At 47.0% G+C, this 27,841-nt stretch overlaps 3 protein-coding genes across 3 annotated transcripts; all 3 read right to left on the bottom strand.

The window, feature by feature from the left end:
• Positions 1 to 7,064: 7,064 nt before the first annotated feature.
• On the bottom strand, positions 7,065 to 10,344 carry LOC142881082 (mid1-interacting protein 1-B-like). Its single transcript, XM_076015134.1, has 2 exons — positions 10,189 to 10,344; positions 7,065 to 9,202 (listed from the first exon to the last, which is right to left on the bottom strand). The coding sequence occupies exon 2, from the start codon at positions 8,962 to 8,964 to the stop codon at positions 8,503 to 8,505; it is 462 nt and encodes a 153-aa protein (XP_075871249.1). The 5' UTR covers positions 8,965 to 9,202; positions 10,189 to 10,344; the 3' UTR covers positions 7,065 to 8,502.
• Positions 10,345 to 11,101: 757 nt separating this feature from the next.
• LOC142881072 (tetraspanin-7-like) lies at positions 11,102 to 14,006 on the bottom strand. Its single transcript, XM_076015125.1, has 8 exons — positions 13,876 to 14,006; positions 13,015 to 13,203; positions 12,829 to 12,903; positions 12,605 to 12,700; positions 11,898 to 12,053; positions 11,654 to 11,737; positions 11,411 to 11,482; positions 11,102 to 11,298 (listed from the first exon to the last, which is right to left on the bottom strand). The coding sequence occupies exons 1-7, from the start codon at positions 13,954 to 13,956 to the stop codon at positions 11,414 to 11,416; spliced, it is 750 nt and encodes a 249-aa protein (XP_075871240.1). The 5' UTR covers positions 13,957 to 14,006; the 3' UTR covers positions 11,102 to 11,298; positions 11,411 to 11,413.
• A 1,058-nt stretch (positions 14,007 to 15,064) lies between these two features.
• Positions 15,065 to 26,250, bottom strand: xdh (xanthine dehydrogenase). Its single transcript, XM_076015147.1, has 34 exons — positions 26,102 to 26,250; positions 25,329 to 25,386; positions 24,522 to 24,618; positions 24,152 to 24,260; positions 23,848 to 23,974; positions 23,698 to 23,759; positions 23,484 to 23,573; positions 23,323 to 23,403; positions 23,008 to 23,152; positions 22,812 to 22,904; positions 22,431 to 22,582; positions 22,236 to 22,329; positions 21,542 to 21,651; positions 20,622 to 20,806; positions 20,382 to 20,544; positions 20,032 to 20,121; positions 19,784 to 19,953; positions 19,532 to 19,658; positions 19,327 to 19,446; positions 19,155 to 19,251; positions 18,943 to 19,067; positions 18,718 to 18,851; positions 18,517 to 18,604; positions 18,124 to 18,210; positions 17,706 to 18,043; positions 17,542 to 17,623; positions 17,367 to 17,462; positions 17,050 to 17,253; positions 16,898 to 16,950; positions 16,702 to 16,816; positions 16,439 to 16,504; positions 16,169 to 16,357; positions 15,922 to 16,089; positions 15,065 to 15,663 (listed from the first exon to the last, which is right to left on the bottom strand). The coding sequence occupies exons 1-34, from the start codon at positions 26,174 to 26,176 to the stop codon at positions 15,613 to 15,615; spliced, it is 4,041 nt and encodes a 1,346-aa protein (XP_075871262.1). The 5' UTR covers positions 26,177 to 26,250; the 3' UTR covers positions 15,065 to 15,612.
• Between the last annotated feature and the right edge of the window lie 1,591 nt (positions 26,251 to 27,841).

Consider the following 27,841-nt stretch of genomic DNA (forward strand, 5'->3'; position numbering starts at 1 on the left):
GTCGCATTTTTTTTCTTCTTTTTTTTTCTTTATTAAAAGTCGAAACAATGTTTCGGGGCGATCGACCTCGTTTCTACCTTTAAGCTTCCGACAGGTTTGACTGAATTTCGCAATCAAGGAAATTACTGCCGACTATGGACTATGATCGCAGTAGTTCCTCATCAAAAGCAGCGGGGCAGCTAGGTGACGCACAAGGACAAAAAAAACAACTTAAATTGATTACTCAAAAATGTCTAAATGTTTTGCTCTGTGAGTTTCTTTTGTCTGGTTTAAGTCGTCTCGCAAACATGCTAGAGCAGAGCTGAACTGCGAGAAGCGCTTGGTTGCAATACCATGATCAGCCACAAAGACGCAAACACTCACCGAGTGACTGCGCGATGGTCGCTGGGACCCACAGTCGCTCTGGAGGACCTCCCTGCGAGAGAGAGAGACGGAGAGGAGGGGGGGAGGTTGGTTGGAAATAGCGCTAACGTCCCAGCATTTCTTTGTTGAGCAGGGGAACAGGGGCACGCTATCACTGTCGCGCTACGCTAACGTGTCGGCAAAGTTACGTGGCTTGGGGGGGGGGGTCATCCTGGCGTATCGGATGACCTTACGATCCCCACCCAAAACAATTAAACCAAGGCTGCCCCCTGTTGGTGGACATAAGTACTGCAGTACTGGACACAATGGCAGCTGCTGTGCGGGAGAGTTCAGCCAGAAAGCCTTGATTGACACCTCGAAGTCGCAGGTGAGCCGCCAGGTGAAAGGGTTGAGGCGTCCCCAGATAAAGACGTCAGAACGCCTAGGCTAGCGGAGTTGGCCACTTCTTATCTAGCGCAAGTTAGCAAAGAGGCGTTGCTACTTTACGCCTCGCACCGTTCGCAGCGCAGGCCGACGACGTCGTCGTCGCAAAGCTTCCTAGAGGCTGCGACGTAACGCCGTCGAGTCTTCACTGCGCCCCCTGGTGGCGGAGCCCAAGTTCCGCCGCGTTCCGCCGCGTTCCTTCTTGCGAACAGAACGAGACGTCAGCAGGTGGTTATGGAAAGCACAGTCGTGTTTTTTAAAACACGCTTTCCTCTCTCAGCATGCTAGCCTGACTGGAAGACCAGCAAGCACAGCGACAGTCTGCACTGACGATCATTTCCATCCGTCGAGGTCAGAAACACGTTTCCTCCTCCTGATTCACTGAATGCCAGCCGAATTCAAAGCTCGCCCACTTGTTCATTTAAAATGATGTTGATTTCATCACACTGGACGAAGCAAACATTTTTTTTTTTGTTTTTGTTTTTTTCATATACGTGTGTGTTTTTTAGAATCCAAGAAATTTGGGGATAAATTGTTGCACATCGGCGCTGAACAGAAAGTCCCGCGGATGTTTTTTGTCTCCGGTTCACCGCCAGAGTCTCAGCGCAAAACATGCTGAAAAACGACCATCGGCGGCGAGGAGAGGGGGGGGGGGGAGAAAGAAAAAGAGAGGAGGAGAGGGAGAGAGAAGAAAAAACACCCGTGTGCGCGCAATCACTCACACACAAAAACACACACACACACACACACACACACGGCCACACACACACGGAGAGACGCACACGCAAGGGCAATTAGAGCGTTGCATGCAGACGGAAGGCGTGTGTGTGTGTGTGTGTGTGTGTGTGTGTGTGTGTGTGTGTGTGTGAAATTAGACTGCCTCATTATTCAAATTGGCTCGGAGGAGAAACGCAGCGCTCGCCTCGTTTACGCCTCGACACAGCGGAAGGGGGGGTGGGGGGCGGGTGAGGGGTGGTGGGGTGGGGGGAAGGGGGAGTGACAGTTCCCCCGCCCCCTCCTCCTCCCCCCCCCATTCCGCCTCCTCCTCCTCCCCTCGTCTCCTCGTTCTGTCATTCACCATCCTCCCTCACTGTCGCCTCTCTTCCTCTCCTCCACCCCCCCCCCCCCCCCCATTCCGCCGCCTCCTCCTCCTCCTCCTCCCTCACTGTCGCCTCTCTTCCTCTCCTTCCTCCTCCGCCGGTCACAATCATCTTTTCTTTCCTCTCTCCCTCCTTCTCCTCCTCCTCCTCCTCCACCCTCTCTCCCTCCCTCCTCCTCCTCCCCCTCTCCACCCCATCACTCACCCTCCACCCCCCACCCCCCCTCCTCTTCCAATCTGTCAGTCCCTCCCTCCTCCCCCTCGTTCTGCCGTTCTCAAATTACATCCTCGTTGCCGCCTCGTTCCTCATCCCGTCGCCGGGGGCTGTCGCCGAGGACCGGCGAGGGCGCTAAACGATTTCCCACCATGCATCACTCCCCTCGCACGCACGCACACACGCTCGCGCACACACACACGCGCGCCAAATTCCAGCTTATTCCACGTTTGCAGGATCCACAGTTGACTTGTTGATGGAGGAGTAACGGTGACGCAACGCTGGGGGGAAAAAATGACACGCAGTCGCGGATCAAACACACTTGCTAGCGGCGGCGCTAACACCGCGCCAATTTTTGACTTCAGTATTTTTGTTTCTTTCATTTAAACGACGCTGAAAAGACATCAAACATTTTCATCAGCTGAGTGTCTGCTAGACACTTGTAGCACCCAGTCCAAAAACCTGTTAGCATCGCTGTCGTCAATCGCTAAAAAATATTAGCAGTTGACATTAGCATTAGCACTGCCAAGCAGCACCTTGCTTTAGGAAATATGTCTTGCACCCCTTGCTTGCTGTGTCGGTGGTTCCTGATGCTGGTAAATATATATATATATATATATATATTTTTTTTTTCCCCCAAAAACAGAATTTCAAAATTTCTCTCAATTTTAAGAAACAACAATTTCATTAACTAGTCCCTTGTTTCTGTTATCTAATAGAAAAACAGACGACTGATTTTGACGCAATCGAGAACAAAGCGAGACTGTGCTTTTCTCATTTTTTCTTTTTCCAACTTGCTCTTGAACAACAAAAAGGCAAAAAAAACAAAAAAACAAAACAACAACATTCTTTCCTCTCCGGCGAGCCGCCGCAACTTGTTTCTGTTTTTCTGTCCCTGCAGACAATCGTTTGACACAAGAATCACACGCAGCCATGCAAACAACGGCAGGATGAAACCGCAGCAGGGAGGAAGGAAGGAAGAGAGGGAGGAAGGAAGGGAGGAAGAAAAGAGAGCGAGAGAGGGCGCCGCCACGGGACGAAGAGGCAGAGGAGGGGAAGGATGGAGGGATGACAAACAGAGAGAAAAGACGACAGACACAAGATGGATAGAAGGAGCGGACGCGACGGAGGCTAATAGATGTCTACAGGGTCACATAAATCACGCACTTCCTGTCTGACAAATTGATCGCTCTCTTGCAAATCTCCCCCAGTGCACCGACTGACAGGCACTGTGCGTGTGTGTGTGTGTGTGTGTGTGTGTGTGTGTGTGTGTGTGTGTGTGTGTGTGTGTACGGAATAAGAAAGAACCGGAGCAGAGGATGCCACAGAGGACAAACTGAACTAAAGGTTAACACACACACACACACACACACACACACACACTCACACACACACACACACACACACACCCTGGAGACACTGCCCCCTAGCTACCGCCAGTGGTACTGCGCACAGAACCGAAAATAGCGTTGCGCGCTAACCTCGTTGAATCATTCCAGAAAAGATTTCTGTGCATTTGAGACGATCACCAGAAACCACCTGTGGCGCTTCACAAAAGCAATGCTTGCAGGAATTCACAATGGATTTTTAGCAAATCCCGCTTGGAGCGTTTCACCAGCTTATTCCTCAATTTGCTGACGTTCTTGGCTACGCTAAAGCTCGTTAAAAACTAGCGCTTCAACTGAAAACTGATGGTGGAATCGCATTGCTGCCCCCTAGTGGCACAGTCCTTTTTCCCCTAACGGTCAGTATTGCGAAATAATTCAAAAACATTTTAAGCAACAACACCTGTCTGTCAAAACAAGTGGACTGTCGTTTTTTGTTGTTTTTTTTTTTTTGCAGCATTTGCGTGCGCACGTACGTGAGAGAGGATGGGTGGGCGAGAGAGAGAGAGAGAGAGAGAGAGAGAGAGAGAGAGAGAGAGAGAGAGGGAGGTGGGGGGGGGAGATAGCGCTCTGACAGGTGAATAATCAGCGGCGGTGCACCGATCGTCACGAAAACAACGTCTGACAGCGCCGGCAAAGCTGGCGACAGATCTCCCTCTCACACACACACACACACACACACACACACACACACACACACACACACACACACTGCAGCTGCCCGTCTCTCTCTCTCTCTCTCTCTCTCTCTCTCTCTCTCTCTCTCTCTCTCCCTCCCATCCCCCTCCCCACACACACACACACACAGAATGAGAGAGAGAGAGAGAGAGAGAGATTACACATAAATGTCAGCACAGCCGAGCACACAGCAGACTTTTGAAGCTCTGGCTTGTATCAGAAGGGAAAAAAACATGGCAGAAATAGTGAGCAGGAGACAGCGAACGCACCGCGCACGGAGTGGTGCAAACGCACCTTGGCGACGCGCAAAACAACGCAACGCAGGCGCAACAAATGCACCGCAGTCGGCACTGCGCCACGACGCTGAGAACATGAAGGAGAGCCACTGAAGACGCCGCAGAGGCCATGAACGCACCACACTCATCTAAATCAGGTGCCTTGACACGCCGGACAGCACTTTGGGAGCTTTTACTCAAACTCAGCTGGAAAAACCAACAGGTGTCCTTGAACACAACATGACCTTGAACGCAGCGCCGGTTGAGGAAGCCAAGGGGAACACCAGGGCAACAACCACACACACACACATGACTGCAATTGAATTCATCAGGAGTGACTGTGCTTATAAATTCATGTGCATTATATGGTGCGCGCACGCAAACACACACCATATAATGCGCACGCGCGCGCACACACACACACACACACACACACACACACACACACACACCTCGGTTGACCACCCACCCTGCTGCTGACCTTTAACCTCTGATTAACACAGGCTTTCACAGTTCACATGACCGGTCCCAGCGTGCGTGTACATGCACGCACATATACACACACAAACACACAAGTGAGCAACCAATCCCGTGTGTGCGTGCGTACGTGTTAATTATTCGGGGTCTAACCTCGTCAACCACTAATTGGCAGTCTGAGACACACACACACACACACACACACACACACACACATACACACACACACGCCACAGTGGTGTTACCACAGTGTCTCCTGCCGGCCAGTTTTAGTTACTGCACTGTTTCCTCTGACGTGGGAGGAGCGTTTCATGAGTTTCAGTGCATCTTCGACTTCTATGAAGGCTCTTACAGTGAATAATGTGTAATTGCAAAAACACGTCGTGAATAAGAGAAACTCGAAAATATAACTTTTTTGTCAGAGAAAAAATATTTACGAGAATGATTTTCTTCCAGAACTGAAGGCTCCTACACACTGAACGCCTCTGACGTGTCAAATATACAAATCAACCCTCACCTGTACGGACATCACTCTGTTGTTAGGTTCACGATCATTCTCGTCTCTGGTTGACTTGTTCTTCTTGTTTTAAAAACAAAAATAATTCAAACAAAATTATTATTATTATTATTATTATTATTATTATTATTATTATTATTATTATTATTATTATCATTATTATTATTATTATTATTGATTAATTTTTTTAGGATGCTAAAACAGATGGCTGTAGTTAATGAGCTAGCTTAGACAGCTTATCGGCTACAATTCGTGCTAACTTGCGCTGACAGAAACCTTTTACCTTATCTTCGGTCAAATCGCTTGATATCAGTAAAATGTCAAAAATGAAATAGAAAAGTTAAAACAAACAAACAACAAAAACAACTGCATCCATCCTGCTAAATGGTGTTTAAGTATTTGGGTTCCAAAAACAGGAACACCGGTGCACCAACAAGTGGCTACACCGATTGACTGCAGTGGGGAGGTGCGCTCAATGTGTGTCACTGGGTAGAGTCCGGCGGGCGGCGCATTGATTCGGCAATTGATTGCCAATTCCACAACAACGCTGCTTCTAATAAAATAAGCTGGCCTCCTACAGTGCGCGGCAATGTTTGCTTTACTCAACGGTAGGAGGTGAGTGTTAATAATAATCACGTTAAATCCAGCAACGTGTGTCCAGGACCCTGTTGAAAATAAATGTACTTTTACGCGTTATGCTTTGGATTTGTTTTCAATTTCTATCCATAAATAAATCGAATCTGGTCAGTGCAGCCCCTGGAAATTTAAGCAAACACTACTTTGGATGGAAACGGGTGATGAGTCATCAGCCAAGCGACGCACACTGCCGTTGCCGCTCCTGATGAAGATGATGAAGATGATGCAGCAGCACTCGCTTCCTGTTTACATGGTGGGAGAACCAGGATGGGACAGGACACGGTTATTTACCAGCTACTGGCTACGAGGCGAGGCGAGGCAATGAAAACACGCTGACCAGCTGAGACAGCGACTGGGGAAGGTTGGGGGGGTGAATGTACTGTGTGTGTGTGTGTGTGTGTTGTGATCATGTATCCCGAGCATGAACACACACACACACACACACACACACACACACACACACACACAGGCAGACGTTATCAACCGCGTGCTGAGCGCATGCTGTGTGTGTGTGTGTGTGTGTGTGTGTGTGTGTGGTTGTGTGTGTGTGTGTGTGTGTGTGATCAGGATAGGGGCCAGCAGGTTCCATTTGATACCCGATACTGCACGCGCACGCACGCACGCACACACACACATGCAAACACACTGGTCACCTTTAGTTTCTCAACGTAAACAAGATAAAATTAGGGGTGCAAGCAACCTAAAATAGATCAAAAACAGTTTTGTTTTGTTTGTGGCAAATGAAAAAAAAAGAAAAAGTTTGAAAGTTAAGTGGGGGTAAACGCCCCCTCTGAATGTTTAATCAACTGAAGTCTTTCCGTTCATCGAAACAAAATGTTTCACATCAAATTGTGGGACTAAATCCAATTTTAAACAGACGTGAACCTTAAATCTGGCATCATGTCAGAGTGATTGTTTTGTCACTGTCGCTACAGCCACGTTCAAGTGGACATAATAGCTGCAATTATTCAAAATAAAAACAAAGAAAACAACACAATACTGATGAAAACCTTTAATTGCCGCACTAAACATCAAATAGAAAAAAAAGCTCTTTGGCGGTAACATGTTTGTTTGTTTTTTTTGTCCACACACAATTAAAAAAATAATATTAAAATAAAGTCCAACTCTATAGAAATGTCAATGACCACAAAGCTCAGCGTGGTTACAGCAGGTGTGTTTCGATGTCTTTGGTTGAAATGACAGAACAGAAAAGCACCACGTTGATTCGTTGTTGTCCTTTTTCTTTTCCCTGGAACGTCGCTGACCAACTTCAAACTGCCAAAGTGAAGGAGACTTTACGATCCTCCCCAGTGGCAAGTTTGGTTCAATTTAAACTGAAAATGAAAGATTTTGGACATTTTCAAGGTCACTCTAAAACATCTCAAACATCTTTTTCAACTGATATAATGTATTATTGGTTTTAGGCCTCAATTTAATGACACACCCTCTGTGACAGACTGTGCCCCCCCCACCAAAATAAATAAATAACACATTAAATTACGAGACAAATTACAACCTGGTGCCAGGTGGAATCCACTTAAGCATCCTATTAATATTCAGTTAATGTCAACACACTCGTTCAAGAAAAGTTTCAGCACCTTTGGAGCCGCGTGAATGATGAACGAGTGATTGACGCTCCGCTGCAAATTTCTGCATCTGGGTATAATTCTGCACTATAGTAAATTTGAAGCCGCGTCACCCTTTCAGAGAGAGTTTGCATAGTTTGGAACTCAGAAGCGAAGAAGAACAGCGTCAAGAAAAAACAACAAACAAGCAGAGGAATAAACCCTGAAATAAAACATAGTGCAAAACAACAACAAAAAACAAAACACATTCAGTTCATTAATAATCCATCCGTTCTGTAAATACGTGACTTTTTGTGTATTCCTCTCCCTACTGCAAGCGGCAGTGGGGAGAGGAAATAACCAGAGCACACGTTTTGGGACGCTGTTAATCATTGACAGATTATTGACTTCTGGCTAAATCTGGCCTTCTATATTTGTGAGTCGGAACTTGTCACCTTATCATGTCTGAAACCTTTGTAGAGAAGTCAATATGTACGAGAGAACTTGGGTTACTATCCAGAGCCTCACTGTATTCTTCATATCTTCTTCTATATCTTCATCCTAGAAAATATGGGTTTTCTCCGAACGCTTTATATGTGGGATTTGATTTTTTTTTTTTTGTGCCAGCCCTTTATAACAACTTATTCTCTGCTTGATCCACTGACCATCACTTTTGTCCAAACTTTTAAAAGCACCGAAAATAGAGGAACTGGTAGAAATGTTATTTGAAATTTCCAAACCAGATGTGCACAGCTGGGTTTATATCCACAGAAGAACGGCTGATTTAATGAGCTTGAATGTGCAAAAAAACAAACAGACAAACTAGCAAAGTTGGACACAATCTCTTTACATGCGCTAGCGAGCGCCTGGTCAGTGCCTGCAGCCGATCTCCTCCTTGTAGCGGGTGGTCAGCGTGTTGGCTTTCCTGGTCAGTTTCGACAGTACGCCGTGGAGTCCCTTCAGGTGGAAGTAAAACTGCGTCTCCAGGTCGTCGTCCTCGCCGTCGGGCCGCAGCGCCTCCACCTCTGCCGGCGCCTTCTCCTTGCGCCTCTCCTCGGCCTGCAGCACGCCCCACTCGATATCGTTGCGGATGGACTTGAGCAGGATGTAGGAGCTGTACATGTCGGCGTCCTGCTGGAAGTAGGCGCCACCGCCAACGCCACCAGCCGCAGTCCTCACCTCCTTCAGGTCGGGGGCCTCGTCCAGGGGGACGTCCCGCAGCAGGCTGGGCACCATCACCGTGTGGTCCATGTTGTTGACGGCGCCGATGAAGCGGTTCATGGTGTTGAAGAGGGAGTTCTTCTGGTTGTAGGACTCGGAAATCTGCATCATGGTGTGCGCGCTGCAGCTGGGGGGGCCAAACTTAGCCCGGTAAGACTGCTGAGTGGATTACTGCCGGGAGTCCTTGGGTCAGGTATTAGGGAGGGAGGTTCCTGAGCTGCTGTTGGACCAGGTTACACAGGAAGACTCGCCATGTTTGAATGAGTCAGTGAGCCGGCTCTCTGGCAGCCTTCTGAGGGATGGAGGAGGGTGGGACGGGTGTCTTCCGCTGCCTCAGAGCTGATTAAATCTGGAACAAAAACACGCAGAAACGACATATGAATACACGTTTTCGTCAGGAAACATGAAGAAAAAAAAAAAAAGCTTAGACGAATAATATGTATATTATCACATCCCGTTCGACTTAAATCCCCCTTAGTAAACCTCCCTTCAAGTCTCTTCCGGGTTTCTGTCAGTTAGCACGGTCAAGCTGTCAAACCGGGAGCTGATTCGCAACAAAAGCTAACGGCATCGCCGTCGCTTTGAACTTTAGGCCCCTTAAAACAATTATCTTGCACATGAGAACTGCTTTTATGTTCCGCAATTACGATGAGCATCACCGGCCGGCCGTTTCCGGGGCTAGCTTCAAGGGCTAATAGCATACTCGCCGTCAAACTACCGGGTGTCGTTAACGGGGCTGTGCAATCCGTCTTTTCCACTTCAATAAACCAATATTTTCTGTTGCGCTTCACCAGAATTTGTTAGTTTCTCTAAGCGTAGTTTCTCTAAAACATAGATCTTACTTCTAATCATCAGCTGATGCTGGAGTGAAGCGAAGCGTCTAAGTAAAGCCACTGGATACCGAAGCAGAAAGGCAGACAGGAGCACCGATTTGTATCCAGCTTTACTTTCATACGGCTTCATATTGTTTTTATATACGAGGCTAAAACAACATGAACGAACGCCTACGTTTCTATGGTGAATTTCTATGAAGAATTATCGCCTAGACATGACATTAACGACAACAACAAAAATGAACGTCCGATAATGGAACTCCCCGGGCAAGGTCTCTTCTTACATTAAACACGAGAGGGGGGATGTCCATTTTATCCTGATATTAATTCTGATTTCAGACACCATATTCCGCCACTTGGCCGAGAATAAAAGAGCTCGGCAGCCGCCAGAAGAGTTCTCGGTCCCTGCTGTCACTAGGCTCCGGGGAATCGTTCACTCTTGGCCCGGTTCGCTCGCATTAACCCGACAGGGCTTTTCCCTAAGCGGCTGCTGAGAGCTCACCGTGCTCGGCGTGACCTTCCTCGGTCGTGTGGCAACAGTCAATCCGACGTGGTGCACCGGGGTCCGGGTGGGGATGTCCGTGTGCGTCTCCCCGTGAAACAGCTCAGATTCCGGGTGATGGGGGTGGCGGCGGTTGCAGCAGCGGCAGCAGCGGCAGCAGCGGCAAGGCGCGGTGGGTGGGGCGAATGTCATCCGACGAAAGTCAAGGCTCGGAAGGCAACCAATCAGCGAGCCGAAGCCAGAGTGGCGTCACGTGGCGGTCGGAAAATAAAATATTATACAAATGCCGGGTCACTGAACTTTATTTTGGAACGTGTCAAGCATTTGTTCATTACTTACAATCATTTTCTATTATAGTTTCATTTAGCATCTTTTTTTTTTTTTTAAATTGTAATTGGTTTCTTTTTCTATAATTGTTCTAAACTGGAATGTCTGAATGCACTTATTGTTGTTATTTTTGTCTTGTTAGAATATATTATATTATCTCGATTCAACCGCTCAGGTAATTAAAATGTTTAGGGCTCGCGACATACATTAATTTCCCCAAAACACATTTAGATTTTTATAAATGTTTGTATATATAGCCCTCGGGATTTAGTGTTTTCACTACAGGTGAGCAAAAAGCACTTCAACACATACATATAAGAAATAATTTAATCTTTTTGCTGGTGAATGTAACTTCAGTATCTCGCAGATCGTTTACGAAAGAGTCGCTTTCATATTTATCGTCTTTGATTGGTGAGAACGCGCCATCTACTGGCCGTCCGTCAACACAACGTCTTTCCGTCCATATTTAGGGGTTAGTCATACTTTTCGATTATGCAATTCTATTGTTTTATATCAACCATATGACTAAATATAGAAGATTAAAAAGCATTTTAATCATCTATATTTTAAATTTTGAGCACACAGGTTCCATAATATTTCCATTTTATTTCACATTACAAACACTTATTCCCGAATCCTCCCATCATATTAGCACACAAAAGACAGTAATAATCAAGAGGAAGCTGTAGAACACTTATATAAATACTCTAAGTTGGGTTTAGTTTGCTAAAAATGTGCTGTTTGTGTGTCCCAGTGCCCAGGTGTCGAGCTTCATTGTTGTTTCTGTGCAAAAAATACAATTGTTTAAAAAAAAAAAACAACAACAACAACAAAAAACGTGATGAAACAAAGGGAATAACAGACGTGCTACGTGCACGGACGTGTGTTCCATCACCTGTCAAACCATCTCGTACTGGTTGGCATTGATGAGCCGAGACAGGCAGCAGGCCAGAGACGTTCCTATCAGCTGGGAAAACAGAAAGTGAAATCAGGCTCGAGCAAAAGCGAGTGAGCCGACTAAATCTGTACGACGGCCTTTCCAAGCAGCCTGCCCTTCTTTAAAGTGCGGTTCAGCTACAGCCGGGTCACCTGATGTTTGAATGAGATAAAAGCCGCGGTTCAGAACCAGTGGGTGCACCTGAGAGAAGGCGATGCCAAAGGTCGCTCCAGCGATGATCCCCATGTTGCTCTCGATGAAGGCCGTCACTAGCTCATAGCAACCCTGCAGACGCAACAACAACAACAGTCAGTCATAGACAGGAGCTCCTCTTTGTTTCAAACGCGACACACACACACACACACACACACACACACACACACACACACACACACGCACACGCACACGCACGCACGCACGCACGCATCACCCGAGGACGCCTCACCTGTCTGTTGACTTTGCGAGCGGCCACAGTGGCGTTCCTCAGGTCGGCCGAGCTGCAGTCGGAGGAGCTGGCGCAGCAGCTGGCGGGAATCCCGCCCGCGGGGAAATAAGCGACGCTGAGCCAGCTGGTGTAGTTCTGAACCCCGCAGCAGTGCAGCTACAAAGACAGGAAGGAGAAAAGAGAGGAGAAAAGGTATTCTGGTGAGGGTTTAAACGTTGCACCTCAGGAGTTCCTGCTCAGGACTTTTGTTGTGCTTGAACAATGCAGGTTTTTGTACAATCGTGCACATAAATAACAGCATTTGCGTTGAGAGTGAATCAAGCACATCATTACCATTAATCCTCATTAAAATTAAATAGCTGAAATTCTATTTTTGCTGCACTGTGGCCTCACTGCAAGAAGGTCACGGTTTCAATTCCTCCGTATGAATGGAACTTTTATGCTTGAGCTCCGGCTGTTTGCTAAACAAACTGGTAATAATAAGCAGGTTCAACACCGCAGTGTGCGGAATTAAGAGCCCTGTGCCGAAATATTTACCACATACAGGGAATTTACAGCGGCCTCAATTTTTTTTTTTTTTTTTGAGCAGCGTTGGAAAAAAATAAGAGTCACACAATTAACAGCAATTTGCCTCCACACCACAGGGAGGCTGTATATCCAACATACTGTCACTTTAAAGATGAAATATTTCAGGGAGAGAGACCTACTCTGCGCTGGACGTCATCCACGGCCAGACTCCTCTCGTCCCGCCCGTCGTACTTCATCACTGCTTCGCTGAACGTCGTGAGAAACGTCCCCTTGATCTAAAAATACACATACAGACACACATTAACGCAGAATGTCGCGAGCTATACCAGCACAAACGCGTTGTCTGTGTGGATGCGTGGCTGTCTGGTTGTGGTGGTGGTGGTGGTGCTGCTGCTGCTGTGACCTCATGGCGAAAGATGAAGCCGGAGATTCCAGCGATGAGTTCGGTCATGAAGACCAGACACAGGAAGATGGCGTACTGCAGAGAAAGAGGCAGCGGCGAATAAACATTTTTTCCAAAGACAAATATCTGGCGTCAGATTAGTTAAATGAATCCCAAAAAAAAAAAAAAAAACACTTAGCCACTGACCAATTTCAACATCCAGGGGCGCCCCCTGCAGGTGGCGAAGCAGCCAAAGAGCCCAAAGAGCACGATTGCGACTCCAGTGCCTGCCAGGACGTAGGGGGCGTTGGAGGGGCTGTTGGAGATCAGTAGCATGTAGGGACCCAGCATGAACTTCCACCACAAGCCCACCGCCAGCAGGGCCACGCCTGTCACCTGAGGGAGGGCGGGGACCAATGAAACGCGAGGGTCCTCAGCTGACTGAGACAATTTGACGATTAGCCAGCAGCTGGACAAGAGTGACGATTTTCTGAGATAAACAACAGCTTGGGATACCAGCCCCCTGTGATGTCACAAAGAGCAGCAGTAGTAGCGCTCCCAGATTTGTGAGGAGGAAATCTTCGAGGTGGTAACATGGAAAAGGATAAAAAAAACAAAAAAAAAAAACAACAACTGGTAAAGCAGCACAGTAACACATTAAAACTATCTCGCTTGGCTTCCTACTGTATTCAGGCCGACTGCAGCGGCTGCTGCAACCTCTCCAGCTCTTCATTATCACCAGAGTGTCACCGCTGCCGCGCCACCTGGTCGCCATTCCTCAGAGTGCAGATAATTACCTAGCACCACCTCCTCCTCCCCTGACCCACCAGTGACCTCCGACCCCGACACAGAGACCCACTCATGATACCGGCAGATTAACTGTCATTAACCCATTTAAAAAAAAAAAAAAAAAGAAAATCCAAAACCTCAGACAAGACTGCTTTTCTCTCACCAAGCTGAAATGTAAACCAAAACTAAAATTTAAGTTTTATAGTCAAGAACACAGCTTTTTTCAAATAAAAAAGTAACATGCAACAAAAAAGGCACATTTTTGTTTGCATCGCTCACCCAGAAGATGAAGGTGTAGAGAAGCAGCACCGACTTGAGACAGAAGATGACGGGCCTGGTTTCCATCCTCCTGGGAGCCATAATCCAAGTGACACTGGGGGACAAACACAGCCAGACTCTCCCTCCCTCTGGCCCCCTCCCTACCATCACCCCTCCCCACCCTGCCATCCATCTATCTCTCTGTCTGTCTGTCCTTCCACCCCCCCCTTCCCTATTTCATGCCCCCTTTCTTCCCCCTCCACTTCCTAAGACAAATGCATTAAAATAAGAATAACAAATATATAATACAAAACTAAATACACATTTTAGAAAAATAAAAGCAAATATATATCTAAATAATGTTAAAATAACATGCCCTCCCAAAAAACTCAAAACATGCATTTCACTCTTTCAACTCATCACTCTTTTAATTAAATAATAAATAAATCAGTCACATTGATCTCTGGACATTGACATGATAGCAAGGTGCCGGTGCGGCCGGACGTAGGAGACGTGCAGGACGGTGTGCAGTCAGCAGGTTGGATGTGCCGGCAAAACATGTGACCTTCATACTTTCGCACTGCCGGCACACAATTAGCATGGAGGTGATCCTCAGGGCGTCAGTCCCACTGTGGCACCTCACTGCAACCCGCCTACCTTCCCATCATCCTTGGCTGGATGTCAAAGTAACCAAATTACTTTGACAAGCCTTTGACTTGTCTTCCATGACACTTTTTTCTTATTTTAACATGGCAAATTAGTGCCTCTTTAGTTTAAAATCCAGAATTAGAACAGAAACAGAAATTGTTAGCTAAGGTTAAAACTTGATATTAGCATAAATTAACTCAACTGCACATCCCTTGTTTTGAGGCAAAACAAATTACTCTATTCTATGCACAAGGCATACACTGTGTAGTGTTAAATTAGCATTAAAAAAAAATAAAAAAAAAAAAAAATGTATATATATATATATATATATATATATATATATATATATATATATATATATATATATATATATATATATTATTTTATTTTATTTTTATTTTTTTTCAGCCAGGCTGAAGTGAACAGAACATTCACGCAACATTTCTTTCTGAGTTGGAATGAAACAATTTTCATTAAGCCTCCAAAACTCCAACTGAGAAACAAGGACACAGACAACTAGCTACAGTTAGCACGAAGCAGCTAACTGGGTTGTTTTTGTTTGTTTTCTTTAAGTGCTAACGGAGCTCCATCCTGGCCTATACTGCATCATTGTTTTGAAAGGTGAGGATTCTGCACGGAAGATCTGATCAACGTCTTCAAAAATGAGTCCGATGCACCACTAGGGTTGCCACCTCCTCGAGTTTCAAATCTGGGACATCTGGGGGGGTGGGGGTGGAGATCTCTCAAGTCTGTCGACGGCGAGGGGGGAGCTCCCCGAAATATACGGGACAAAGTGAAGTGCGTCCCCTATCAGTTCATTACGGGACAGGTTTTTTTCGTTGCCTAATATGGGACAATCGTGTATTTTACGGGAGGGTTGGCAACCCTATCTAGACCACAGACGGAAATCAAATGAGGTTTTGTCATTTTCCCTAAAAAACGGCACAAATTCTGTCCCGGGAGAGATTTTATTTTTCCCGGGACAGGTGGTGAAAAAAAGAGAACAATTCCGGGAAAAACGGGACGGGTGGCAACTCCATGCACCACATGGCACGTCTGTAGATACAGGTCCTCCGCTGAGATGAGCTAGTTCGGTACTGCGTTCTTCTCCTACACCTGCACGGACCAGGGTGTGAAGGTTCCAGGTTCAGCAGGAGGACACTGAGACAGAGAGAAAAAAAGCAGTTGAAACATTTCTGCTACCAGATTTATGGTTATGGCACCAAAGAGTTAAAGACATTTAATAAAGCAACATGTTGTTAATAGATGAGCCTGCTAATGCTAATGCTATTCTGCCTGTTAGATGGTAAGGTTACGCTTATTTTCATGCTTTAAATTAAATCCCCAGTAGAATTTTTCTTCCTCGGTCGGGGCCCCTGAACTCCTCCCAACAAAGATCTGCTGAATCAAGTCTTGTACCAGTTTGGTGAACTGGTCGGCGCACGCGTTCCGGATCCTCTCCGCCGAGGCCGGGCTGTCGAGGCGGAAGGGCCCACTGAGGCCCGACTCTGCACGCGCGGCGCTGATGGCATCCTTGATGGCGAAGAAGATGGACGCTGCCAGAAACAGAGGAGGCTCGCCCACCGCCTAAAGCAGGATTTATTATTTATTCCTTTTTTATTCCTTTTTTTGGCACTGATGGCAGCAGCCTGTTTACTGTCGGTACCTTGGAGGCGAAGATGGCCTTGTCGTTGGGAGCGTCGCGGAGCAGCGACACGGTGAGGTGGGTGGGAATGTCACCAAAGGCGGGGATCTTGTAGGAGCCGGGGCCCCGGGTGAGGAGAACGCCTCGGGGCGAATAATGGAGCTCCTCCAGAGTGAAGAGGCCGAGACCCTGCATGAAGGCACCCTCCACCTGAGGAGACAGGTCAGAGCTGAAGGGGGTGCTGCAGTAAGCCACTTTGGAAATAGACGTTAAAGGACCAATGATCCAAACCTGTCCGATGTCGATGGCTGGGTTCAGGCTATGACCGACGTCCATGACAACAGTGGTGCTCAGGTTCTACAGTGAGGACTGAACAATTAGACACAGCTAACAATATTCAAAACACATTACTCAAAACATTGAACTGACCCCCGTGAAACCAACTTCATGAAAAAAATGTAATTTTTCTATATTAGCAATTTTTTTTATACAACATTCTGAATTAGGCTTTAGCCAAAACTAATCTTTGGATCAGATCTTTTGAGTTGTCCAACCTTGTGAGCACCAGTCAGACAGTCGACCTCCACTTCGGAACACGACACGCCGTAGCTGTAGTAGTTGAACACTCGCCCAGAATTGGATGCAAAGTCGTAGCCGAGATCTGGAGTCCTGCCAAGAGAGAGAAAACAGTAGAGTAACAGTGAAGCGGACGTGGACTCAGTAAACCTGCTGCTAGCTTAATGGACTTACTTATAAAAGCCATTAGCACTGAGATTCACTCGGTCAAAATAAGCCGCGCGAACCTGCAAACCAGACAAAAAAAATAAATGTATTAAATCTTTCTGGCTCCACTTTTTTCAGGGGTATTTCAACTCCAACATGTCACTTCTACTCCCTCTCACCCAGTCCTCCCACAATCCTTTGGGGTTCTTCGTCCTGTATGGCTCCAGACGCTGGGCGAGGGTCTCGCAGGCGTTCTGCACGGCGGCCCCGTTCAGATCCGAGGAGGCCGAGGCAGCGGTAGGGCTGGTGTTGGGCACCGTGTTGGTGCTCGTCTCTGAGATGTGGATCTTTGAACAGGGGATCCCCAGAACTCTGCTGGCCACCTAACACCAGACACCAGACACTTTCAGAAAATGCACTAAAACGCTGGAAATCGTGCAAAAGAAAACTGAACTTTTTTGCAACTTAAAATCAAAGAGTTGAAGGACTGAGGTACCTGCACCATCTTGGTGTGGAGGCCTTGTCCCATTTCTGTCCCTCCGTGGGTCAACAGCACCGAGCCGTCAGTGTAGATGTGAACCAGAGCTCCGGCCTGAAGGAGCACACAGACATTTTTTTCAAATGTGGAATTGATCCCCACAAAACAGGATGCCGGTGTTACTGGAACCCACCTGGTTAAGGAAAACAGCGGTGAAGCTGATGCCAAATTTGGTGGGGACGATGGCGAGGCCACGTTTGGTCCATCGGTTCTGCCTGGATGAAATAAACAAAAATAAAGTGAAATGAATAAAGTACTTCCTGTGTTGAAAAAGCACCTCCTACTTTCCACACTCACCTGTTGTAGAGCTCAATGGAAGCCCGGCGCTCCTTGTACCCAGATCGTGCCAGGCATTCGTCCCAGCACCTGTCCAGGGTGAATCTGTCCAGGACCTGGTTGTACGGGGTCGAGTCTCCTTCCATGTAGAGGTTCAACCGTCGCACCTCCTCTGCCGGCATCCCGAGGCTCTGGGCCACGTCCGTCACCCAGTTCTCTGAGACCAGCATGCCCTGGGGGCCCCCGAAGCCCCTGAAGGCTGTGTTGGACGCCAGGTTGGTGCGGCACAGGAAGCCTCGGCCGCGCACGTTGGCCACACTGTACGAGTTCTCCATGTGGAACAGGGCGCGCTCCATGACCTCCGCGGGTGAGACGAGGAGACGTGAGGGAAGTAGGACAGAGATGTTTGGAAGGCCGAGCCGCAGTCGATGGTACTCACAGACAGGGAGAGGTCCATGGAGTTCCCAGTGTTGCTGTAGTAGGACACGTCCAGGGCCACGACCTTCCCGCTGCTCAGGAAACCCACCTGAAGCCAAACCAAAGGATTTCAGCATTGCACGACTGGTGATATTTAAATTCTATAAACATAAGTATTGTGATACTTATTGTAATAACAAATCCAGGATACTTATCGTTATACTTCATGATACTCATCGTGATGATTATCATGATACTTATCTTACTAATAAGTCCAAGATACTTATCGTTACCTGGGTAATCATCCACACACATCACGTTAAACAAAATTCATAGTTGCCAGTAAAGTCATGTTTGCTTCATGTTTGCTTCAATACCACTTCTCCCCAACATCCACCAGAGCGCGAAAGTCTACCTTGTATTTCCCGTAAAACGGGTGGCGCCCCCCTGTGATCAGCATGTCCTCGTCACGGTCTAACATGCACCTCACCGGCCTCTTCAGTCTGACACATGCAAGGCGGCGGAGCAGACAAGTCTTATTAGAAATGTGCAGAATCTTTACTTCAAAAATAAGAGCGTCTCGCAACTGGATTGTACCAGCGACCGGCTGACATACCTGTTGGCCGCCACGGCCACCACGGTGGACAGAATTGTGGTGCGGCTCTCCTTCCCGCCAAAGCCGCCGCCCATCCTCTTGACACGGATCACCACCCTGTTGGCGGGGACGCCCAGCGCCTTCGCAACCAGGGACTGAGACGGAGGCAGGGTGTAGTCAGTAGCCTGGACTGCTGCTGCTGCTGCGTTTGTTGTACAGCTTTTAAGCTTCAGGCGTTTTAAATACCTGACTTTTGGAGGCTGACTGGGTGGACACGAAGAGCTCCATCTCTCCATCCTCGCCTCTGGGGACGGCCAGCGTGACGTTGGTCTCCAGGTAGAAGTGCTCCTGGCCGCCCATGTGCATCTCACCTGTTGGCGACCAACAATCAATCAATCCATCAATCAACCGACCAACGGCAGCTGGTCTTACTGAGCAGCCGCCGCTGCTGGTCCTACCTTCCAGGATGTGGTCGGCCTGTTTGAAGCCCGCCTCCAGGTCGCCCTTCTGGATGGTCCTGATTGGCTGGTAGAAGGACTGGGTAGCGATGGCTTCCTGTCATCACACCAGCTTGTTAATCAGTAGCTGGCTTTTTTCTTTTTATTGCCAAACATCATTAGCCGCTCCCACCTGGATAGTGACGATGGGCTTCAGCTCTTCGTACTGGATCTTCACGGCCTTTGCGGCTCTCTGGGCATGAAGCTGTGTGTCGGCCACCACGGCACCGATGATGTGACCCACGCACGTCACCTGCAGGGATGAAGGGCGCATCACCAAGCTACTCGCCAAGCCAGCGCCATTGCCCGATTGGTCGGATTCACAGAAACACACACACCTGTTTGTCGGCGAGGACGGTCTCATCGTACTGGACGGGTCCGGTGGCGTTGCTGCCGGGGATATCGGCAGCAAACACACAGCACGCCACGCCAGGCATCTGCTCAGCGGCCGATGCGTCTATGGAGCTGGAACAAACACACAGCTGTGTGAGGCAGGTAGGTGTAGGTGTGCGTGTGTGTTTGGGACAGGTGTGTGTGTGTGTGTGTGTGTGTGTGTGTGTGTGTGTGTGTGTGTGTGTGTGTGACCTCACAGGATGTTAGCGTGCGCCTTGCTGCTGGTGACCAGCGCCAGGTAGAGCTCGTTCTCGTACAGCGGTACATCGTCGCAGTAGACCGCCTCGCCGGTCGCTTGCTTCAGGGCTGACAGGTGCATCATGGGACGGCCCACCGTGTCGTCCAGGCTCCGCCCCTGCGGCACCGCCTGAAGAAGGCACACAGGATTGACACACCTGACGGCTAAAATTGTATTTCAGCTGGGAGAGATGTTTGTCGCCTGCACCTGGTAGACTTGGACACTGGAGGGCGTCTGTGGGTGGTAGATCTCAGTGGCGCTCAGACAGTCTGGCCTCACCTCGTCCACCATCACACCCTGGGGAAAGAAGAAAACACAGGAGAAAGGAAATAAGACTTTAAAAGATCAAACCACTGAAATTATTATCATTATTTTTTTTGCTTTTGGCATAGCACAGATTCTTCCTCGTTCCTGGGAAAATATTCTTCGATTAGTTTTTTTTGTTTGCGAATGACACGGAAAAAAAACATTCAGAGAAGAAACTAAATAATAGCAGTATTAACAAATAACTATTGAGTTTTGTCACTGTGAAGAAGTCAGCCTTTTCGTTTGCTGACCTGCTTCCGGAGCTTCTGCAGCACCGTCAGGTAGAACTTGTAGAAGAGGCTGAGGGTCAGAGTTCGCCGGTAGGTCACCATGCTGCCCGGCGCCGAGGGATCCAGGGTCATCTCGCCGGCCAGCGAGGAGCACGCCTCCTGCAGCAGCTCCTCCCCCCACCGCCTGGTTACATCACAAGGGGTTAGTGTGCATCCTTCGCCTGCTTCCTGTTCCTGAGGATGGAGGTGAGAGCCGCTTGCCTTCCCAGCAGCCTGTCGGCCGTCCTCTTTGCCAGCACCGTGGTCGCCGCCATGCCGCCGTAGCCGAGGCTCAGCTCCTCCACCACGTCGGTGCCGGGGGCAAAGGTCACGCTCATCGCTGCCGTGACGGTGCTGATGTCGTCCTCGCGTCGCGGCGACTGCTTGAAAGCCGAGACGAACTGATTCTGAGGAGGAGGAGGAAAAATGGAGCATGAAGGAGTTTGGAGGTGGTGAAGGAGGAGGAGGGGGAAGGAACGGGAGAGGGGAGGAGGAGAAGGATGAAAAGGAAGAGATAGAAGCAAAAGAGGAAACGAGGAGAGGAGAAAGAAGGGAAAAAAGAAAGAGGAGAGGAGGAGGAAGATGAGGAAGAAGACAGAGGAGGAGGAAAAGGAGAAAGAAGAGGAAGAGTAGAAAGAAAGGACGAGAGAGTGAAGAAAGGAAAGGAGGAGGAGGAGGAGGAAGAGGAGGAGGGGAAAGGAGAAGAGGATGAAGAGGCAAAAGAGGAAAGGAGGAGGAGTGGAGAATAAGAAGAGGAGGAGGAGAAAGAGGGAAAAGAGGAGGTGGAGAGAAGTAGGATGAGAAGGAAGCAGAGGAGGCGAGAAGGAGGAGTAGAAAGAGAAGAGGACAAGAAAGAGAAAATAGGAGAGGAGGAGTAGGAAGAGAATAAAGAAGAGAGGAGTAACAGGAGGAGTAGGAGGATTAAAGGTGGAGGAAGAGGAGGAGGAAGGAGAAAGAGGGAGGAGGACAAGAAAGAGAAGAAAGGAGAGGAGGAGGAAGATGATAAAGAAAAGAGGTGGAGAAGAAGGAAGAGGACAAGGAGAAAGAGGAGGAGGAAGAGGATAAAGAAAAGAGGTGGAGAAGAAGGAGGAGGAGAAGGAGGATGAAGAGGTGGAGAAAGAGGAGGAGGAGAGCTGCTAGACCTTCCGGCTGTGTGGGATTTCGATGGACACCAGGACTTCCTGCGGCCGCACGATTGTCTTCCTGTATCCTGTGAAGAAACCTTCATCCATCCGAACCACGCGGGCGCCATCTGACCCACACAGACACACAATAGACACACAGGCAAGATCAATGAACTGCTGCAACAACAAACAGCAATAAAAGTTCTTTGATTAAATATCTTGTTAACCTGAGATGCAGTAAAATATGAAGTGACGGGAAACCGGCTTTTTGATTTAAAAACAAACGTGTAATAAAACGTAATAATGTGCTTTCAGGACGTATTGTGGATCAAAGGTCACACAAAATCACCTGCCGGTGAACACGAAGAGAATTAACACACCTCGACCGGCAGAGCAAGGGGGACACCTTACAATATAAAATTCACACAGTGGAGGGATTTCAAAATAAAGCTACAAATGGAGGAGCTGAAGCGGAACCTTGTGCGTGAGACACTGTTTTAGACGATTCACACGGAGTCACTTGAATGAAACAACTATTGAAAATCAGCTATGTGTGACTTTAATGTGTGTGTGTGTTATCAGTGAACTATGATCTTGGGAAAGAAAAAAATCCAGTGATACCAATTCTTGGACATTACACGGAAAAAGTGTGTGTGTGTGTGTGTGTGTGTGTGTGTGTGTGTGTGTGTGTGTGTGTGTGTGTGTGTGTTACCCTTGTCCATGAGTGTGAGTTTGCAACGTGCTGCCATAAAGACAGGATTGAGGTCAGATATGGGGCTAGCTGTCATGACGTTACCACCCACAGCCTGGGGGAAAAAAAACAAAAAAAAACAAAACACTGTCACCGAACAGACACACAAACACAGAACCGGCAACGCACATCAAATTCACACAGTGTGCGACTTGCCGCGACGTTGCGAATCTGCAGGCCGGCGAACCAGCGCAGCTGCTCCAGCACAGCGAGGAAGACCTCGATCTTGTGAGGAGGGAGCGTCTCCACCGCCTGCCTCAGCACCGCCCCCATGTGGCTGAGAGTGCACGCCGCGCCAAACACAATGCCTGCAAAAACAGTTCGATATGAGGTGATACAGGTTTAAACAGAGCCCACTGACTAAATCCAAAATACATGACTGTGGGCAAACTTGTTTATTTAATTTAGCAACAGTTTGCATTAAAATAACACATTTGAAATGCAGTTTGCATTCATATGCTGGTGTGGCGCAACTGGCCAAGATTATTCTAGACTCGTCGAGAAGCTGTGAGCTCGTCTCTTAGCGACTGTGCTCACCTTCGTCAGTGTGTGTCACTGTGTTCAGTTCGGGAATGTAGGCCGGTGCCAAGATGACCGGATATACCATGTTCTTGAACTTCACCTCGATGCCTGACAGGGAACACGGCAGTGAAGTTCAAGTGGTTGCTGACAGACTGAAAAAAAAATTAAACAGGAAATAATTTTTTTGGTGGCGGGGGACAGGGGGACGGACCAACTTCCGTGTTCCCCACCACGACTCGGGCGTTTGGGTGTTCCCATTTCAACCGCAGGAACTCCTGCAGACTGTTGGGCTGTAGCCACGTCGCTCTCTCCCCGTGGAAACGCAGCGAGCACAACCTCTGACCTTTGATGAGAGACTACAACAGAACAAACACCCCAAACAAAGGGCTGCTGCATTCCTTACAGACAAATTAGCAGAGTCTTAATCAGCAATTAGCTTGTTTTTATGCTAAAACTGGACTAAAGCTAAGCAGTAGTGCTAACTATCATTTTATTTTTGTGGATGTTGATGCGGTGCATTGTTTACCATCAGCTCAGGGGGGAAGATGACTTCCTGTGTGGGGTCGAGAGGCACAAACTCTCCAGGGTTGAACAGGGACGAGGCTCTCTAGCGGGGCGAAGACAAAGATTTTAAGGATCCGCTCGCATGCGTTTGACAAAGATTTGTCAACACAGACTGGAAATTACATCATCATCCGTGTCGCCGTTTTCAAAATCCTTCCCGCTGGTCATGCAGCAGCCGTTCTCCCGGCCACGCCCACCACAGCACCCACCCTCCTTGGAAGGGACAGCAGAAAGTCATAGACAAGTGTATCAATTGTGTTTTTGTGCTTTTCGACAATTCATGATTTCAAGGAAGCAGCAATATGAAATCTCAGACAGCGATTTTCGGAAGCCTCACCACGGTGAAAGTCTTGTATCCTTCCAGAATGGGTCTATAACCGGTACAGCGACACAGATTACCTAAACAGCACAATTACAGAACAGGTTCAGTCACATCTTTTTTAATGACAGTGAAGCTTGACGGAACTGGAGACGTGCGAGTCACTACCATGGAAGGCCTCTTCCACGTCAGACATCCTGGGCGTGGGCTTGTTCCTCAGTAGGGCGTACATGGACATGACGATGCCCGGCGTGCAGAACCCACACTGTGAGCCATGAGCCTTAGCTATCCTCTCCTGACACACACACACACACACACACACACACACACACACACAAAAGCAGTAAATTGTGTTAGAACACTAGAGTAGATTAACTCCTGGATATCCAGTGCTAAAAAATAAGATTTTTTTTCTTTTTGTTTAAATTCTGCAATTAAAGTCTGTGATATCTCTGCAGTTTGCATGCTTTACCTGCACAGGATGCAGCTTCCTGGCCACGCTGCCAATGCCCTCCACCGTCACCACGGCGACCAGGTGTAAGGAGCAGAGCGGAGCGAGGCAGGCGTTGACGGCCTGGTGACTAGAGCCCAGTTAAAGCAACAATTTGTCTTTTTCGCTAAAGCAATCCAGCAGCTTGCAACAGTGGAGAATAGCAAACCTGGACCTGCATACGGTGCCCCCTGTTGGCCTGGCACAACACTTCGACATTTCACAAGCCAAAATCAACGCTGCTTGCACTGCGATGAGAAGGCCACATGGGGTTTCTGCGTGTGTTGGTGATGGTATAATGATAGGGGGCTCTCATGACACCAAAAGAAGAGTGATGCACGCATAAGGATACATCAGCTTTTGGGTGTTGGGTTCATATCTAGAAATCATGACAGTGCAGGCGCCACACCCGCCCTCAGCACAGCCCAGCTTGGTTCCCGTGAGGCCCACTGGATAAACAGGAACACACGCACAGACATGTACACACGGTGAGATCACCAAAACTATGAGGCAAACTTCAAAATATAAAGTTCACTGTAAAATAAACTTCAAAATGTGTTCTATACTTCTAACATGATCAATGACCCATCATGAGTGTTGACTCACTGGACTTAAACACAAAAATATGGGACTTTTTAATCGACTACTCTTTCGTTTCTACCGTTTCTTAATTAATGTGATAACCTACATATCAAGTCTTGTGGTGCTTTTTTTTTCTTTTACAATTCTGTATATATGTTTAAAGGAAAACCAATGACTGTCCAATAGCCAAATTACTTTCTGTCGTAGTCATTGCAGTTTATTTTGACTTTGACCGGCTGCCTTCCTGCTGTCACTGACCTCCAACAAAGCAAACTGTGACGTAAAACTCCAGTTAACGAGGGCATTTGATCGTCTCCATCGAGCCCCTTCAGCCATTTAAAAAAAACAACAACATCCTTGCTTAACTTCAGACTTGGGTAAGAGCAGATTTTGTTTTGGGCAGAAAAGGTTTAGTGCCAATTACTTTCGACATGCTGGGACGTTTTGTTGATCACCGAATTTGCAGGCTGGCAAAGTTACACAACAAAGATATTTTCAAAAGCTGCTACAATGTTACAAAGAAACCAAACGGAACGTGTCGACTGTGTGTGTGTGTGTGTGTGTGTGTAAGCTTTACACTTCCTCCTAAGATATATCAACAGGGTCATCTCAGGATCTGCATATCTCTCCACCACCTGAGTCACCAAAACAAAACACAAAAGAAATCACTGTCATTGCATATGACATTGTTTTAAGCTTCAAGACCGGACTTGACTTTTCTTAATATGCCTGTTAACTGTTGCAAAGTCAAAGTGAAAAGACGTGCCAGCAGCAAAACAAGGTTATGATAATAGCACATTCATTTGCACCTTGGTGGTGATTCATCTGTTGTTTGACTTGTGTAATACTGTTTACTTGGATTAGATGCAGGACTAGACTTCACAGCTCACTCACTGGAAGAATCTTTCTCTTAGAAGATATTGTCTGACTATTGTTCTCTTTACCTCTGGTCACTCGTCAGCATACCTCGTAACAATATGCTCTACTGTATGTGGAGCCAAGTGACAAGTCCTGTTTCCGTCAACAGAACCACCAACTCTGCTTGATTCGTTTGATTTCACCAATTTGACCCTGCCAAGAAATTTCCTCACAAATAAATCCATTTGGTCCCGCATACTTATGTCTCATGACACCTATCACATAAACGTTTACTATTCAAGCGGCACAACTAAGTGACCAGACACATGTGGTAGCCTGAAATACACATGTGGTAGCCTGAAATTTAGGCAGCCAATATGTTGAGCCAAGTGTAATTGTATTTTTATTTAAACAGTCAAAATCAGACTTTGACAGCCCTGAGACGGTTTGAAATGTGACCAATTCAAACTGGACAATGCTTCTTTTTCTTACCTTCTTGCCGTTGACAAAAAACACAAGCTCGTCGGACCCGGACCCGTTCTGCATATCGGCAACAGTAGCGTCCATGTCGCGCGCACAGTTTGCGTGCTCCGGGCAGTTTTCAGACTTTTAACGCCGCTGCGGGCGGGGCTGACCCCGCCGCCGGGAGGTGTGTCCGCCACGGCTCCCGCGGCCCCGCTGATTGAACGGCAAGAGGGCGGATGGTTGACATCTAATTAATATTAATAACAGCATCCGCACACAATTCGTCTCTGCATTAATTAGCATTTGCCAGACCCCTCCTCTCCCCCCACCCTTTTATTATTATTATTATTATTATTATTATTAGTATTATTATTATTATTATTATTATTTATTTATTTATTTTTTTTAACTATTTCGTGGGAATGATAAACGAATGACAAGTTAAAGCACACAAACCTAACGAATGTTAAAAGCTAATAGCTAATGGCAATTCATTAAAAAAAGAAAAAGAAAAGAGTTCAACTCACCTGACACATACAGGCATGTACTGTATTTCTCCCTTTGTTCTCCTTAGGCTGAAGTCAACATTTTACAGAGAAATGGCAAAAAAACAAACATTTTTTGACTAACTGTATCTTTTTAGCGAGTTGTCATTAGCCAAACGTAGAGAATTGTCTAGTGCCGCTAGCAGACATCAGCAGAATTGTAAGATCATAATGAAAGTTAAAGTTATTTTATTTATTTATTTATTTTTACATTTAATTGTAATAAGCAGAGCACATGTATAATAACTGTGTCTTGAAATAATGCAAACTTTCAGAACTAATTCACAATCACACAGATATGGTGCCCAAAGCAATGGTATACCCCAGATAAAACACAGGCATTACGCCCTCTTTTAAGCCAATTATTTACATCGGGAGCTCATAGCCGAGGTTCAAAGGTCACCCAACACGCTCCTACGCATCAGAGGAGGACACAACGCTTTTCAAGCAGCAAGTCTTCCATGTGATTTAGCCCGTATGACACACGGTGACAGTCATGTTATCAACCGTATCAATCAGATTTACCAGCCAGGATGTTGAATTAAACTAAGCAACAAGCATTGCAGTGATTGCACTTGTATGTTTTACATGTGTTACACATGTAAAATACACTAAATAATATGAAACACAATTCATGTTAGAAATTACAAGACTTAAAATTATATTGCCAGAAATATACCAAAATAATTCAAAGAATTAAAAAGAACAAAGGGATTTGAAAACTAGCATGTTCCCATGTAATATTCAAACTGTAATTGCCAGTTATACTTTGAAAAGAGAGTGATTTTAAAACTCTGTATGAATAAAAAAGGGTTCACCATGAACCATTAGTATTGAGTCATGTGAGTTCTGCTCTAGTGAATTGAATTGATTTGCAGCTCAAGTTTAAATGAACCAAAGAAAACTGAAATGTTCTGCTGCGGTTTAAAGCAGGCATGGCCAAACTACGGCACGCGGGCCACATCCGGCCCGCTGCGTGTCTCTGTCCGGCCCGCGTGAAGGCAGTCACCCCTGGTTTAAAGTGAGAGGCAGAGCAGCTCAGAGGAATGACGACAACCTTGTTATTCCAACCACAATCAGAAAGCTAATTTTTGCCAGCAACAAGTCATGACTGAAATTACTCTTCAAAACCTAGCAATGTGTATTATATGTATATACAAGAAAATTATTTTCAGTCACCAGAGATAAGACGGCTTTATACATAGCTACGTACCAAGGATAT

Source organism: Nelusetta ayraudi, unplaced genomic scaffold (assembly GCF_046127955.1).
Source record: "Nelusetta ayraudi isolate G7.1 ecotype Tasmania unplaced genomic scaffold, CSIRO-AGI_Nayr_v1 ptg000006l, whole genome shotgun sequence".
NCBI classification, from domain to species: domain Eukaryota; kingdom Metazoa; phylum Chordata; class Actinopteri; order Tetraodontiformes; family Monacanthidae; genus Nelusetta; species Nelusetta ayraudi.

Bases quoted from the DNA above. Each gene is read 5' to 3' on its own strand.
- LOC142881082 (XM_076015134.1), bottom strand. From the start codon at position 8,964: ATGATGCAGATTTCCGAGTCCTACAACCAGAAGAACTCCCTCTTCAAC.
- LOC142881072 (XM_076015125.1), bottom strand. From the start codon at position 13,956: ATGGCTCCCAGGAGGATGGAAACCAGGCCCGTCATCTTCTGTCTCAAG. The intron at 13,204-13,875 runs GTGAGCGATGCA...GCCCTCCCTCAG, and splicing joins TCTACACCTTCATCTTCTGG to GTGACAGGCGTGGCCCTGCT. The intron at 11,738-11,897 runs GTGAGGCGTCCT...TTGCGTCTGCAG, and splicing joins CTCGCAAAGTCAACAGACAG to GGTTGCTATGAGCTAGTGAC.
- xdh (XM_076015147.1), bottom strand. From the start codon at position 26,176: ATGGACGCTACTGTTGCCGATATGCAGAACGGGTCCGGGTCCGACGAG. The intron at 23,404-23,483 runs GTAATTTCCAGT...TCGCCCCGCTAG, and splicing joins ACGGCGACACGGATGATGAT to AGAGCCTCGTCCCTGTTCAA. The intron at 22,330-22,430 runs GCAAGTCGCACA...TTTTTCCCCCAG, and splicing joins TGCAGATTCGCAACGTCGCG to GCTGTGGGTGGTAACGTCAT.